The sequence below is a fragment of the Acomys russatus genome, chromosome 4 (assembly GCF_903995435.1).
Source record: "Acomys russatus chromosome 4, mAcoRus1.1, whole genome shotgun sequence".
Lineage (NCBI taxonomy): Eukaryota > Metazoa > Chordata > Mammalia > Rodentia > Muridae > Acomys > Acomys russatus.
In genome coordinates this window covers 30,125,571-30,141,457 of record NC_067140.1, presented here as the reverse complement: position 1 = coordinate 30,141,457, position 15,887 = coordinate 30,125,571, and the positions used below count along the sequence as shown (strand labels likewise).

General features: G+C 52.8%; 1 protein-coding gene across 1 annotated transcript in view; it reads left to right on the top strand.

The window, feature by feature from the left end:
• Window positions 1-285: 285 nt before the first annotated feature.
• Creb3l1 (cAMP responsive element binding protein 3 like 1) overlaps window positions 286-15,887 on the top strand; it is a 43,501-nt gene continuing 27,899 nt past the window's right edge. Inside the window, exon 1 of the mRNA XM_051144150.1 lies at window positions 286-789. Within this exon, the coding sequence (XP_051000107.1) occupies window positions 688-789 (102 nt within the window). The 5' untranslated portion in view covers window positions 286-687. The remainder of the gene's footprint in view (window positions 790-15,887) is intronic.

The window sequence follows — 15,887 nt, the reverse complement described above, 5'->3', positions numbered from 1 at the left end:
TCAGTTTACAGAATTGCGGCTGGTCAAGCCTGCACAGCCCGCCCTGGTTTCACGAAGCCTACAGTTTACAGGATAGTTTGGTCTCCTTGTTTCAGCTTTCAGGGAGCTGAGCCTGCTAAGGCGTTCTAACTGAAACATGTCTCTTTAAAAGAGAGGAGACCATGCCCCAGCCACGCCCTCTACTCATTAATATTGAGTTATCGTGAATATTGATGTGGGGGCGTGGCGCCCTGGCCAGCTAGGCTAACTAGCCCGGGATTCCCAGTTTCAGACCCAGGAAAGTGACAGAAGCCGTGCGAAGGAAGAGACCCAGAGAGATAGCTGCGAGTCCGCAGCCACCCAGCCTCGGGGGAGCATTGAGCTCCCCCGTCCCCCCCCCCCGCCTCGCCCGGCCCGGGGGGCTCCTCCAGCATCGGCCCCACCCCCGGGCTCCCCATGGAAGCCAGCTGCGCCCCGGGAGGAGCCGGAGGAGGAGTCGGCTGAATGCCCACGGTGCGTTCGACGCTGCTGCCCTAAGGCCCCTCAGCGCCCCCGACCCGCGCCACCCCCGCCGCTCCTCCCCCGGGGCTCGCCGGGACCTGCCCCCGGGGCCGCCTGTCGGCTCCCAGCCGCAGCTCGGTGCGGGGATCGCCGCTACCCTGGAGTGAGGGAAGCGCAGCCCGAAGGGGTCCCTTGGAACCCGGCGCGATGGACGCCGTTTTGGAACCCTTCCCGGCCGACAGGCTGTTCCCGGGATCCAGCTTCCTGGACTTGGGAGACCTGAATGAGTCGGATTTCCTCAACAATGCGGTAAGAACTAGAGGGTCTCGGTTCCCCTTTGCAAACATCTCTAACCCCTCTCCGCCAAGTGCCTGGAACCCCGCAAAGATCCGCAAGAGCCAGGGAGGGGGATCGGCTCAGGGTTTCCTGGATGGACACGTGCGTAGGGCTTTGAGATGGGGCAGTTTGGTCCTTGGACTCCCCTCCTAGACCAGGAGCCTAGAGCGTAGCTCTCAGCTAGCGCCCAACGCCACTCACGGGGACTCAGTCCAAGCACACGTTGGCTTCTGGTTTCTAGGGGGAACGGGGACATGGAGGCATCGGAGGGCCATCCGAACCTCGAACATGAATTTAAAAGACACCAATCCCCATACCCACACCCACCGCTCGCGCGCCACCCTTTTACTATAGTCTTCCATCCGCTCTTCACCCACCCCGGGGTTCTGAGACCAGATTGGGCGCAAAGTAGAGGAGCTCTTTCTTGCGCCCTCTTTAGGACCCCGGTGGCTCTGAAGCTGTATCTCCGCTTGGGGGCGCACAACGGAGCTTTCCCAGGCCAGAGGCCCGAAGCTTCTAGGGGGTCAGAGCCAGACCCGGATACCCGGCCAGACCCAGAAACTGAGTAACACTGCCCTTACTTCCCTATGGAGTCAGGCCCGGGTCCTCCCGGGAAGGGAACTGGGGTGGTGAGTCAGGGCAGGACCGGGTGACATCTCAGGAGACCTTTATTTTCTATCCGTGTGTCTGTCTCTTGGCCACTGTGCTTCCTGTCCCTTAGTTTCCTTTGGTTCTCCTAACTCTCCCTGTGGCTTTGTGACTGCCGCCGGCTATGAAGCTGCCTTCCTTCTCTCTCCTTTACCCTCCTTTTCTAAGGAAACGTGGCTCTCTCTTCTTTCCTTCCTCTCTCATTCAGTAGGGCTCAGCCCTAAAGACTCGATGGGGGAGGAGCATGGCAATGAGAGAGACAGAGACAGACACAGACACAGATAGAGACAGACTCGTCCTGAAGAAATGTGGGCTGTTTGGGAACCTACCACCACCAGGAAGTAAATCGTAGCTGTACCTGCTTCCACCCACACTCACCACAAGACCAAGCACACGGGGTCCCCACCTGTTCACCTCTACCTCCTGCACTAAGAAAAAACGTTAGCAGGCAAAGGCCAAGTCCTTGAAAGCCTTAGGTGTCCTTCGCTTGACGGTCCCAAGCCGCTTGACTCATCAGTCACCATCAGTATGAGAGTCACAGGGTGTCACGTCTCCCAGGCCTTCTCAAGCAGCATGCCCAGGTCTTGCCGTCTGAAGAAGGTGGTTTACGTCTTAGTTTTCTACATCAGATCAAGGAAAGAGGCTTTGTTTCGGGAGCTGTAGCAACTGTGGCCTCCTCCTGCCTCTGTTTCCCTGTGAGCATGGGCCATGCCTCTCTTTCTCCCACAGGCCTTTGTTTCTTGGTATGTAAAATGGGGAAAAGCTGGAGGGTGGTTCTAGATGTTTCCCAGGAGTAAAATGACAGTTTTGGAGGGTCCACACAGCCCCCTTGAAGAAGGTAAAAAGATTCTGGCCAGAGGGAAAGGTTTTTAGTCCAAGGGGACAGTGCAGCCCCCCTGCAGACCTCACACAGCTGGGGCTGACCCGGAGCTGGACTTTCTTCTCAATGAACTCCGCAGCTGCTCCCCTGGGCCTTGCTCCAAAGCAGGAAAGAAGCCCTGATAGGCAAATAGGATGCCAGGAGGGAGAGCCCAGCTGGGGCCCTCCGGCCCTCACCAGCACCAGCGGAAGATAGGCGAGGGCAAGGGGTTTCTTTTTTGTTTTGGTTGTTTTTGGTTGGTTGGTTGGTTTTTGTTTTCGTTTTTGGTTTTGGTTTTTTGAGACAGGGGTTGTCTGTGTAGCCTTGGCTATCCAGGACTCGCTTTGTAGACCAAGCTGGCCTCGAACTCACAGCAATCCACCTGCCTCTGCCTCCCGAGTGCTGGGATTAAAGGTGTGCGCCACCACGCCTGGCTAGGAAAGGGGTTTCTAAGAGAAGGCTCCTCTCTTAGCTAGGACTTGGAAATTCTAGGTCTGGCTCTGCCACCAGCTAGTGGGGCTGTTCTGGTGACTTGTGTTCTTTGGGGCTTTGGTTTCCTTACCTGAAATAGGAGGGCATCTTTCCCTGTAGTGTTATTGTAAGGCTTTGGTGAGAAAAGTTACATAAAAATGAATGCATGCTTAAGGCCTGGCAAGGGACTACAGCTGAAGGCAAGAGGCAGTGAGAAGCACATAGTGGGGAGTTGATATGCCCTTGGGCCTTAAGTGAGTCCCATTGCTTCTCTGGGCCTTCTGTTTCCACGCCTAAGTTCCTTACCACAGCAACACCCCAAGTCCCTCTTCATTCTGCGTGAGGGCTTCCAGGGATGATGATGATGGGAGGGACGCATCTATCTGGAAGATGAAAACTTGTCTCTTCACTGTCCTTAAAAATCCCAGTGTGGGCCATTGGGGACCCCACATGGGGACCCCATATGCCCCTATTGCACTAGAAGCAAAACAGGACAAGCCAGTTCCTCCAGCTAAGAAGACTTGCATTCCCTCTGCTAGAGACAAGGGCCGGAACACAAGTCGTCTAGCAGGCCTGCAAAGCTTGTGCTCGCATTGCCTCTGAGGCCTTCATCTTACAGTGATGCTGCCTGTGCCCCATAGAACAGAGCAACGGTCTTTCCTCCCAGAGGTGCAGGGCTTCTCCACCAGCCTCTCCGCCTTCCCATGGCTCCAAAGTGACTGTCCTTGAGCTCTCTTGCATTGTACCCTATGGCCCTGTGCACACAGCTAACTGGGATGGGAGAACAGAAGAAGCAAGGGTCTGTGCGTGTGTCTTATCTCTCTCCTCGGGCCAGGAGAAAGAGATATGTCTGCTTTCTCCCCACAGAACTGACTCAGGATTCCAGAGAAACCCCAGCTGGGAGGTATGGGGAAGAGGAAGAGGGGGAGCAGGGTGGGGGGGGGGGTGTTCTGTTGTCTCAGAGGGGAGCAGCAGGAAGTTGCAAGGATGTTTGCTCAACACACCCATGTACCTCTCAGCAGCTGGGGAGGCCAGGTGTGGGAATGAGGGGACCCCAGGACCAGCCCAGAGGAGAGGCTTAGAGGGAAGTAAGGCTGATGGGTAAGGCTGATCACTGCTTCCTAGATCCCCAGGCTGACTTCTGCACTAAAGCTAAAGGGGAAAGCCAGAAGCCCCCCCCCCCCCAGCCTGTGCAGGATTTGGGGAGATTAGAGAAGTATGTGTGTTTGGATGGGCCTGTGTGGGTGGGCTTTCTGCAGCCATCTACAGTGTGTGTGTGTGTGTGTGTGTGTGTGTGTGCGCGCGCGTGCGCGTTAATTCTGACGAAAAGAAGGGCTGAGGCCCTATGGCCTGAGAGTGGAACCCACCAGAAAAGAATGAATAAAGAAAAAGTCAGTGAGAGATCAAAATCTCAGAGCTCTTTTTCAAAGGGGAGGGCTCCTTAGACACCCCACTGGGTTTGGAGTCCAAAGCTTTCTTGTTTTTGCTTTTTTTTTCCTTCCCCCACTTTTGAGGAAACAAGCTTCATCTGTCCCCTTGATCCCAGTGCCCAACAAAGCTCCGTACAAGGTGTAGGTCAGCCATTGACAGACGCATGAGTGAAATGAAGGAATGAGGTCCAGTTCAGACTCCACAATTTTAAAAAATGCATGAATGTATATTTCGCGTGGTGGGGTATGCAGGTGTGTATTCAAGTGTGTGGTGGGTGAGAGGACAGTCTCTTCTGAAGCACCATCCTCCTTTTGAGACAGTGTCTCTTACTGGCCTAGAGCTCACTAATCAGGCTAGACTGGCCAGCCAGCCACAGGGATGCCCCCTGTCTCCCCCTCCCCAGCACTGTGATTACAACTGTGCACTGCCTGGGCCTACCTTCTCATGTGGGTCCCAGGGTTCGAACTCAGGTCCTCATGTTTGTGTGACAAAGACTTTACTGACCTAGCCATCTCCCCAGCTCCCTATTCTCTGTAAGTTTCAGGGAGAAAAGTGGAGGGTGCTAAGCTCACCTGCTCCCTGCCATCAGAGTCCTGCAGTGGATGCTGTCTCTGGGCTTAACAAAGAGCATCGCCATGGTTTCCAAAGAGTAATCATTACTGTGAACCATTGCCACAATCTGCCCAAGGCCCCTGCAGGCCCTAGTCTGGGACAGTCTCGAGTTGTCTGACCCGTAGGGAATTTGAACCTGTGGCTTTTGAGCCAGACCTTGAGCCTGGGTCTTTCTCTGTTCCTTCCCCCTCAGACTGTTCTAGGTCGCTTAGACCTATATTCAGCTAGCTTAAGCTGTAGTCCTTTAGCAGTCCTACCCCAGGGCCTTTGTGCGTGCTGTTCCTCCTGTTTGAAGTGCTGCCTCACATCCGCGCACTTCAGCTTTGCACTCTGAGCTCAACCGCCTGGGGCCCCTGCTGTTTTCTGCTTTCTTCCTTTAGTTTCTTCATGGCCTGGCTCCCAGTTTGCAGCTGTTTTATTGACTTTTTATATATTTCCTCCATGAAGAAGTTCCATAAAAGCAGAGACCGTATCAATTTTACACATTGCCATAAACCTAGCATAATATTGTGACGCAAAGTAGGCACCGGCTTGGTAAAATTCTACAATAATGCAAAAATCCAACCCACCATTTCCAGATTGTGTAAGAGATGGAGTTACAGCTTTGCAGAGTTGGTAATAAATGATACATTTCAGGTGGGTGGACCTGTCACTAAGAGCAAAAGAGTAAAGGCTGAAAGAGCCACACAGGAGATTGGGGGTAGCTGTTGCCGAGCCCCACGGACACAGAGATCCGCCCACTTTATTTAAGATGGAGCCTGAACATGAGGCAGGCACACGGGTTTCTTCACACCACAGAGGACTTTTCTCTAGTCAAGGATTTACTGTATTTGTCGAGAAACTTCTTTTAAGGTAAAGCAAAGCTGTGGGGGAAAAAAAAAAAAAACAGACTATAGCTGAGTATTCAAGAGGTGTGCAGGAAATTCCAGAAGAGTGCTGGGCGGGAGTGGTGGCGCATGCCTTTAATCCCAGCACTCGGAAGGCAGAGGCAGGTGGATCCCTATGAGTTCAAGGCCAGCCTGGTCTACAAAGCAAGTCCAGGGCACCAAGGCTACACAGAGAAACCCTGTCTCAAAAAAAAAGGGGGGGGGGGGGAGAATTCCAGAAGAGGCCCTGGAGGCCTCAGGGTCCTGACCCAGCCAACCTCCGGGTTGTGGTGGGGATGCCCATGGACGCTTCACCTGCCCCCAGGCCTCCCTGCAGCTGCCAGGCACCCATTTTCTCACTCACTAATATACATGTGGATTCCTTCGATGGCTGACATTGAGGAGGCACACTGGCAGATCCCAGGGCTGCCTGCGTGAAGGAGGCCCACCAGGTCTATATGGCTACCCACTGCTAAATGAGAAACAGGGAAACAGCGTAGACACCATGCTCTGCATGGCTCCCCGGACTGACCTACCTGGGGTAGTGAAGAAATTAAGAAATGACAGATGGACACAGAAAAGCTGGGACTGGGTGGACTGGCTCTCTGATGGGGAAGCCACAGTATCCCGGAAGCTCGGTGTGTTATATACAGTTGAACATGGAAGCAGTGTCATTGCGTACAGATCAGCAAGGAGGCAGGGTTATTGCATACAGCTGAGCAGGGAGGCAGGGCTGTTATGTGCAGCAGAATAAGGAGGCGGGCCTTTATTTACAGACCAACAACAAGGCAGGCTTAGTTAACCTTGTAGGGGAGCAATTTGCCGGCTGCAGGCGGCCAGGTAGAGCACACTACGGTTTTCTGCACACACTCTCAACATTCACACTCTGACCCGAGGAGGGTTTTGTCATCCCTCTGAGGGTCATCTGGGCAAGGCTTTGCCGCTCCCATGGGACTGAGGCATGTGAGTCCTTAGCATTGCCATGCCCGGGTCAACAACACACATTCACACAGAACTTCACTTGCTTTCTACCCATGGATACTGGCTGACACCAATGATGGAGCAGACCCTTGTAGGGGCCCCAGGACAAGTTAGAGGTTTCACTGAAGTGACCTCCCACCCAGCCCCTCCCCGGTGTCTTCCACAGCTGCTGGTGAAGGCTCTATTGAGAATCATTTCAGCCAGTGCTGTCTTCTCCAACTTGAGCATCCAGCCTGCATCCCTGTCCCTTGTGCAGATGAGAAAAGGAGACTTAGAGAGGGTGAGCCTCTCCAAGGCAAGAGTGCTCCAGGGTATCTGAGGACAGGTAGAAATAGGTAGGGACTAACTCCCTTGCATGCATTCTGGTTCCGGTTCAGACTTTGCTCTGTATCCAAGGGGCCCTGCGAACATTCTCCCAGCTGCCGACTTTAGGGCACCACGGATACCTGGAGTTTTAGAGATGCAGCTGAGCCCCTCAGTCCCTCTCCTGATGTCCATGCTGGGTGCTGCTCCATAATCCTTTTGGGGACCTTGCACCTCTGTTCCCCAGAAGACACCTCTCAATTGTGTACCTCCTGTAGTCTCTATACCGGGAGCCTCCTGAAGCATCTCTCTCAGGGACCTGGCTTGCCCTTGAACCTCTGTCAAGAAACCAGTTCCAGATGTTGGAGAACAGGCTGTTCTTCTGGAAGACTCAGCACTCCCGGGGAACAGGATGGAGAAGGAAGATTTGGGTGGGGTTGAGTCAAGACTATGAGCATCGTTTTGGCTGGAAGTCTGTGCAACCCCCTTGAGCAGACCCAGGGAAGCCACCATCAGTGGCAGGACCCTGAGCCAGGAACAGGATAAATGTGGAGGTGGAAATGTCTAGTACAGAAGCTGGGAGGAGGAGAACGGCCCAGAACCTTGACCCTCAAAGGATGCATGTCATGGGTATTGGTTTCCTCATAAAGCCAAAGGCCTTGATCCCTGAGAGCTGGACGGACCAGGTCATCAGTGAGCTCGACTTGCCTTTGAGCTGTGAGTGGAGTTCCCTGTTGCCAGTCTCGGTCAGCTCCTCCCTGCAGCTCTCCAGGGACTGAGCACTCAGTGATGCTTCCATGGCCCTTGGCTGGAGGCCCAGAAACCATTTCACACCCTTCACAAAGAGGCTGACACATCTAAGCAGGGATGTGTGGTCCGACACAACAGCTGGACAGCAGCAGCCACTCCCTCCTTCCCCTTCCAAAAGAATAACAAAAATGAAAGCAGAGGCATGGGGCAGGCCCTTAAGGCCCTCCTGGAGAGCAGGGACGCCGTTCTCAGGCAGTGACTGCAGGGCTCCACCAGAAGAAAGCCAGGCTCAGCCTGCTCCTTTGGGCTGTGCTCTGCCCAAACCATCCTCACCTTTCAGTCACCGCATGTCTCAACTTACTGTGTGACCTTAAGCAAAGCCTTTCCCTTCCTGGACCTTAACTTCCTTATTGCTAAATTAGACTAAGGGTTCCCTGAAGCAATAGGGTCACCTCATTCATTTTGGCTGTCTAGTTATAGCTGTAATGCTTAAAAGGTATTTGTTTACACCACGGGCCAGCAGACGGGTGAGTGGGTGGGTGTTTGCATGGATGGATGACTGAAAGCTTAGGAGCTGTAAACATAGATGGATGGATTAATAAGCTGATGAACTGGCTAGATGGACAGATGGGCTGATGGATGGGTGGATGGATACAGAGAAGATGGAAAGAAAAAAGTAAAGATGATTGGGAGGAAGGAAGGAGAGAGAATGGATAAGTAGGTGGTGGGAGAAAAAAATGAATGCAGAGAAAGGTTGAGTAGAGCAGCAGTGGAGGAGGAATAAATAGGTAGATGGATAAAGAAAGAAAACACACTTTAAACCTTCCAGCTCTGACCGTCCTTCTTTTCAAAGTATTTTTTAAAATTCATCTATTTGTGCATGCATACATTCATTCAAGTACTTAATCAAGTATGTCTCACCTCAGCTTTCCACTTTATCATGATGGCCCTTGTGTGGGCGGGGTGTGTGTGTGTATGTGCATGCACACTACATGAATGTATCTATGTATGTTCACATTTGTATGTGCATACGTGTATAAGTGTACATGCACATGTGTGCATGTAGAGAGCAAAGCAAAGCACATGGAGTGTCTCAATTTAGTTACTAAGGCAGGGTCTTTCCCAGAGTTCATCAGTCCACCTAGCCAAGCTAGCAAGTTTGCCTCCACCTCTGGGGTGCCAGGGTTGCAGGCTGGGCACCGTGCCTGCCTGGCTCTTACGTGACGGTTGAAGATCTCGCCCCTGGCTCTCATGCTTCTGCAGCAAGTGTTTTATCCACTAAACCTTCTGCCAGCCTTCATGTGACTTTTTCTAATGTGAAATACTAAGAATATAGTAATGTATGCCTATGGACTCTATAGTGTAGTAAAAATAGTGATCTGTAAATTCACCAGACACCATTAGAAACAGACAGTGCTCTGAATAGCATGGTCTCCAAAGATGCATGGGTTTAGGTGAGAAGCAAGCCTAACTCTTGGACCCTCTCATTGTGAGAAAATTCAAACCCCAAAAAGCTCTCACACTGGGCTAGTGATTGGGCCCAACCTGGTCCAAACCAAGTGGCAGAGAGATGGGCAGGCCCTGAACAGCTGGACAATGCCTGAGGTGAGGGTGAGGTGACCATCTTATGATCAATGTCATCTCTATTAGCCATAGGAACAAGCCTGACTGTCCTCAGCTGCCAGGGTAGGTGCCTGACTCCTTCAGACGACATCATCAGTTGTCTGTCTTCCTTCTCCTCCCCCCCCCCCTTTGATTTTTTGAGACAGGGTTTCTCTGTGTAGCCCTGGCTGTCCTGTGTAGACCAGGCTGGCCTCGAACTCACAGAAATCCACCTGCCTCTGCCTCCCGGGTGCTGGGATTAAAGGTGTGTGCCACCATACCCAACTCAGACTTCTTTTCTTCCTGTTCAAAGTGGAGAAGATGGTTAAAAGTAGGGTTCTCATGAGAACTCAACCAGAATTCTTTTTCTGTCTGTCTCCTTTCCTCCCCCACTCCCCATCTCCCTCTCTCCTCTCTCTCTCTCTCTCTTTCTCTCTCTCTCTCTCTCTCTCTCTCTCTCTCTCTCTCTCTCTCTCTCGTGTGTGTGTGTGTGTGTGTGTGTGTGTGTGTGTGGTGTCTGCCTGTCTATCTGTTTATCTAGCTATCTGTCTGTCTGTCTTAGGATACATGTGAAGGTCTGCAAAAAGTCAGTGTCAAGTCCCTGTTTTCACTATGTGGGTCCCAGGAACCCAACTTAAGTTGTCAAGCTTGTCACCCTTACCAGCTCAGCCATCTTACTGACCTGCAACTAGGAATTCTTAAGGATGACCTAGCACAGAGCCTGGTGCACAATATACCCTCTGTAGAACTCAGCTGCTGCTGCTGCTGCTTTTATCTGAAAAAAAAAGATGTTAGTGTTTGATCACCACCCTTAGGGAAACAAACCGCCTTCACCAATTCTGTGTGGGAGGTGTGTGTGTGGGCGTGTGCGTGCATGTGTGCGTGCATGCGTGCGTGCGTGCGTGTACTGAGGATTGACCCCAAAGCCTTGTTTATGCTAGACAAGTCCTCTGCCGCTCAGCTATAGCCTTGGCCCTCTTTTTCCTTTTTATAATGTAAGACAAGGTCTCTCTCAGGCTTGGCCTTGAACTCATTTTGTAGTCTGGGCAGGCCCTTGAACTTGTGATCCTCTTGTCTTAGCCTCCTGCATGGTTCGTATTAGAGGCCTGCAACACCAGACCTGGGTAGAAGGCCTTTTCTTTGGGTTAAGCCCCAAAACTTCCAAGCCCCTGCTGTCACAGCTCTGTGTCTCCAGGTATCAGGGAATGGAAAGCCAGGGAAGGAACAAAGCTGGGCCCTAGGTGAAGACTCCATTTTATACCCAGCCCTGTACTAGCTGCTGTACCAGGCATGGTGCAGGGGCACGTGGAACCTGCCCTCCATCCTGTCGGCAGCCAGCGATGTCATGGACACTAAAGAGCACAGGCCCTGGAGTCAAGTCTGGGTTCACTGTACTTTGACTAACTGCAAGCAGCATGAAACTGGGCAGCATGTCTCTCTCTGTACCTCAGTTTCCTGGTTTGTAAAGCAAGGGCCCTGATAGTATGTGTCTGTTTTCATTTCTGAAGCTTAAATGAGGCCTTGAAGGCCAAGAAGCAGAGCAGAGGGGGCTGGCACATGCGCGTTCACTGTTGTTGTTAACTGTACTAGGAGGAATTTCATCAGGCCTCATGCTTAGGGCTTCCACTTAGGAGAAGACTTGGGTCCCAGCGTGCATAGAGTTGAAGGCATGGCACTAACCAGTAGCCAGCAGCCTGCATGTTATTCTAGCACAGGAGAACGATTTTTCTGGAGCTCTAGACAGGCTTCCTGGAGGAAGCAGCGTGGGAACTGGATGGGAGGAGCAGGTATGAGAAGGTAGGCAGGCATTCCAGGCACAGGGTATAAGCAAAGGAGCTGACAACCTCACACCCTGGAGAGACAGGATGAGGGCTACATCGCCAGTGGGATCCTTATCTGAGACCTTTGATACCCTGCTAGGCAGCTGCAAGGTTTTCTTCAGCAGGACACAGGGAGTCAGTGATAGTTCTGGCCTGGACAAGGTGGTGGCCACAGCAACTTTGACCTGTCTTGGTGCCAGGAGGTCTAGAGTCCATTAGGGCATCTCAGCTGTCAGCTTTCTGAATGGTCGGAGGAATTTCCTCAAGAGGAGGCCCAGCAGTGGGCTTCCCGAAGCCCAGGGTAGCATGAAACAGCAGCGAGCCAGCTCCTTCTCCTCCTCTCCTGTAATCACAGCCCCCCACCCAGCCACCCCTGTGACCTGAGGTGACTCCCCCCTTGGGCAAGAGCACTAGCTCCTAGCTTGTTTGGCTCTTTCATTATAGTACCAGGACCCAAGGCAACTCCACCCTTGCAGAGGAATAAAGTTGTCTTTCTTTAGAACTGGGGTCTCTCCCAAGCCATGCCCTGTCACCAGGCCCAACTTCAGGACTCTAATGGGGTTCGCTTAGCCCATCCAGTAACTCAGACCCCTTCAATGTTCACAAAGCAAGTCCCTATGAAGCCCAGGGGACTAGAAGGTTCTGAACCCCATCCTTGAGCCAAGGCCAGGCTGGCACACCATCCCTTTGGCTCTCCCAGTACTCAGCTGGGACAAGAAGCCTAGGAATATTCTCCCAGAGTGGACGCCCTGCCTACCCTCTGCTGCCCAGCCTACCCTCTGCCGTCCCAACGCCCGCCTTCACCTCTCTCTCTCTCTCTCTCTCTCTCTCTCTCTCTCTCTCTCTCTCTCTCCCTCCCTCCCTCCCTTTCTGAAAATCAGTTCCACATTTGGGGTCTGGCATGGTGTATCCACTCAGAACTCTCCCCTCCCAGACAGCCTGGGCTCCCAGCAAGGTCAACCCAAACCACAGGGGTCTGAGGAGAAAGGCCCCCTTTCCTTTGACAGTCCCTCCAGAAGACTGAGGGGGCTGGACTGTGGAGAGAGGATCAGAGGGATGCCATGCTCTCCAGAAGAGGATGCGAAAGGGCAGGGGGGCGGGGCTGAGGCCTAGCCAGAGCAAGCAGATGAGGGGTGAGGGTTGGGGGTGGTGAGGGAAGCTGAGAGGTAGTTCCCAGCTCAGCACATTCCTGAGACATCTGGCTGAGCTGGAAGAGCCCCAGCTGGCCTGAGTGTTGCTCCAGTTTCTCTGCTCTGATGTCAGGCAGGACCCAGTGCTCTCCACCCCTCACAAAGTCCTACTGGCCTGGAGTCCATGGGACTGAGTTCTGGGGCCCTGTGACTCAAATTTCAAGCACAGAGAGAGAGAGAGAGAGAGAGAGAGAGAGAGAGAGAGAGAGAGAGAGAGAGAGAGAGAGGGAGCGGAGAGGAGAGGGGGAGTGGGAGAGAGAGCTGAGAGAGGAGAGATGAGGCGGCGAGGAGGGGAGAGAGAGAGAGAGAGAGAGAGAGAGAGAGAGAGAGAGAGAGAGAGATGCAGTAGAGAAGAGAAGGGCATTGCTGTAGAGATGGCCTGACCAGGGTGATTAGAAGGCTGAGGACTTGCCCATCTGATTGATCCAAGGAAGTCCTTCCCTGGGCTCATGTCAGTCCCTCCCTTTTCCCTGGGAGGAAGCTAGAGAGTTGTATTTGCCTTGAGTTATGTGACCCTGGGCAAGTCCTCTCTACCTGGGGCCCTCCATTTTCTTTACCTGCCCTGGCTGACATTGAATGAGCACCTTCTGTGCACCCTGCACTGTTGAAAACATTTTACAGATGTTTTCTCTCCTTCACGTCTCCTAGCAGCACCAGGCTTTGTAGCTGAGACCCAGGCTCAGAGAGATTAAGTGCCGGCTACAGGCTGCGCAGCCCATAGCAGAGGTTAGAATGAGAATTGTCTGCTGTCCCCTCCCCCGCCACCTCCCCCCCTTGTTTGTAACCCCTGAGCCCATCACTCCCACAATAATAGGAGGCGGGGCTTAGAGTGCTTCAAATTATGATTTCTTTTGGCTAGTACAGCGCTCTTCAAGGACAAGGGCAGGCATTAGTCACACACTGGGTGGGGAAAGAAGGCAGGGCAGCTGGCTTGGATGCATCTACTGGGTTAGGAGTCTCCCCCCCTTTGAAGGTCTAGAGGGATCCAGAACCCAGGCTCTGAAGCCACAGCCTGATCCCCAGTGGAACCCAAGGGTCCCACACCTTCCCAGAAGGAAGGGAGGATATAAGGAGAGAAAATGCCACTTGTTCCAAAAATAAAACCTGAGGACAACTCAGACAGGCTGGGCCATGAGGAAGCCAGAAGCCGAAGAGGGACTGTGCCGAGGAGAGGAAAGAGGCCAGGAGAACTGCAATCCAGAGCCAAGTGCTAGGCTCCAGCCTGGACGATCTTCCAGCTGGTCAGGACCCAAAAAGAGCAGATCGGGCAAGCCGAGCAGCAGGGCCCGTGTGTACTCACAGCCCTGGCCTGCGCCTGAGGACTGCTTCTCCAAAGCTGAGTGGGGTCTACGTACCCTACAGAACTGGTTTGTCTTGGCTTAAACACAAAAAGGCCTTGGGCCAGAACAACGTGAAAAATGGGTATGGCACACATACACACGCACACACACACACACACCTCCCCAGGGAGGAACCCAGCGAGGGAGTCCAGGCCAGTGGAAACTCTGCCTGGAGCAGGAGCTGGCTGGCAGCAGAACGGAATTCAGGGCGCTCAACCCTGGATGCTCTGCTGCAAGAGAAGGGGCCTTGGTCCATTAGCTGATTGGCAAATGCCTTCATTCACCCACTCAGCCAGTCTCCAAAGGCCTGGGTTCTACCTGAGCACACAAGTCATCGGCTATCCCCAAAAGAACTGAGCCCAGCAGGCTGACCACAGTACCCCATGCCTATAATCTGAACTCTGGGGGAGACTGAGGCAGGAGGATTGCAAGTTTGAGGTCATCTTGGGCTACATAGAAAGGCTTGGTCTGAAAGGAGGGGGAGGGGAGAGGGTTAGGCACAGCCAGTAGTCAGACATCATTCCAAGCTACCCCATGGAACACAGACTATTCCAGGGGCTCTTTGGAGTTATGGCGGCTGAATATTGAGCAGGGGAATGGCATGGCTGCTTTAGGGTCTGGGAGATCACAATTCTAGAAAATGTTCATAAATATGGACCTGCCTTTGTAAAAGCGGTAGCCACACCATGTTAAAGAGTCTTTCTAGAATGGGAAGCAGGCCTGCTTGCTCATGTCTCAGTCTGTGGGTCAGTAAAAGCTGGAAGGATGTGTATGATGGGTAATGGCAGCCACTGCACGCCTTTATTCTCCAGAGGTCCCCAGTGCCAGCTCTGGCTCTTGGTTTTCAGTGTCCTGAGCTGTCCCAAAGGGATCCTCTGGCTTCTGCCTCCCATGAGCCACCATCCCTCAGCGGTGCCAGTCACAGCTAATCTGAGGCCTGGGCAGTGTCACTGCCATAGCATCCTCCTGCCCAGACAGTGCCTGGCGCCTGCCTCAGGGCTGGGCCACAGCACAGGGGACGCTTGGTTAGAAGACTGGGGTTGACTGGGAACCTGAGGAACCTGTGGCCTGCCCAGGGAAAAGCAGATGGCTAGCCTACCAAGATGGGGACTGCAGAGGTGGCATAGAAGTAGCCTGCAGTGGGTGCCAGCTTTCCCACTCTTCTCTTTTTCCAGCCCATGTTGGCACAAAAAAAAAAAAAAAAAAAAAAAGCTCTAGTCTCCAATCCCAGGAGACAGCCACTCCTCCACTCCTCCAGCTGAGATTGAGATTGTTCCAGCCAAAAAAAAAAAACCTAGGACTCCCAAATTTTCTTTCACTTGGGCTCACATGGTTCAGTCATCTCAGGCACGTGGCTTAGCTCACTCATCTTTTGGGCCCATGAGATGTTGCATGTGGCTGTGACTGTCAGTTTCTCGTGGTGCGCTTTTTGTTGTTTTGGTTTTTGAGCTGGGTCTCCCTGTATAACATTGGCTGGCCCCAAACTCACAGAGATTCACCTGCCTCTGCCTCCCAAGTGCTGGGATTAAAGGAGTGCTTCACCAAACCTGGTCTTTGGTGGGTATTTTTGGTATTTTTGGTGATTGAAGCCAGGGCCTCATGTACACCTAGAAAGTGCTCTAATTCTGAGCCACATCCTCAGCCCTTTGGTGTCTATCTGATCCCATCTGATGAATGTCCTCACCTGATAGTGTCCCACCTATGTAAACTGAGGTGCAGGGGGGGGTAGTATACACCTGACAGACTGTACTGTGCAAGATAAATCTCAATGCAGGGGTGCTCTGCATCTCATCTCTCATTGTCTCATGGCAGAGAACGGAGGATTCCCTGAGTGGAAGGTGCCTCCCAGCCCAGGTCTGTGGTACAGTGTACATGTGTGTACTTGTACACATGCACGCACAGAGGCATTCCTGTTTATTTGGACTTAGGTCTTATGTTCAATAAGGGAAAAACAGGACATCTGAGCACTACCCCTTCCTCGGTCTGTAGGGAGAAGGGTTGATAGTAAGGGTGTTAGGATAACAGAGTCTCTGTAACCCCACATCTGCCAGGAGGGTTCCAGGGAGGTTTTACCCCTTCTAGGCCCAGAAAGGCTGGACAAGGGACCCTGACAACTCCTTTCAGGGGCCACAAACTAATCCAGGAGAAACCTGGGCACATCACCTGACCCTGACTGGGCCTCAGAGCAGAGCCAGGTT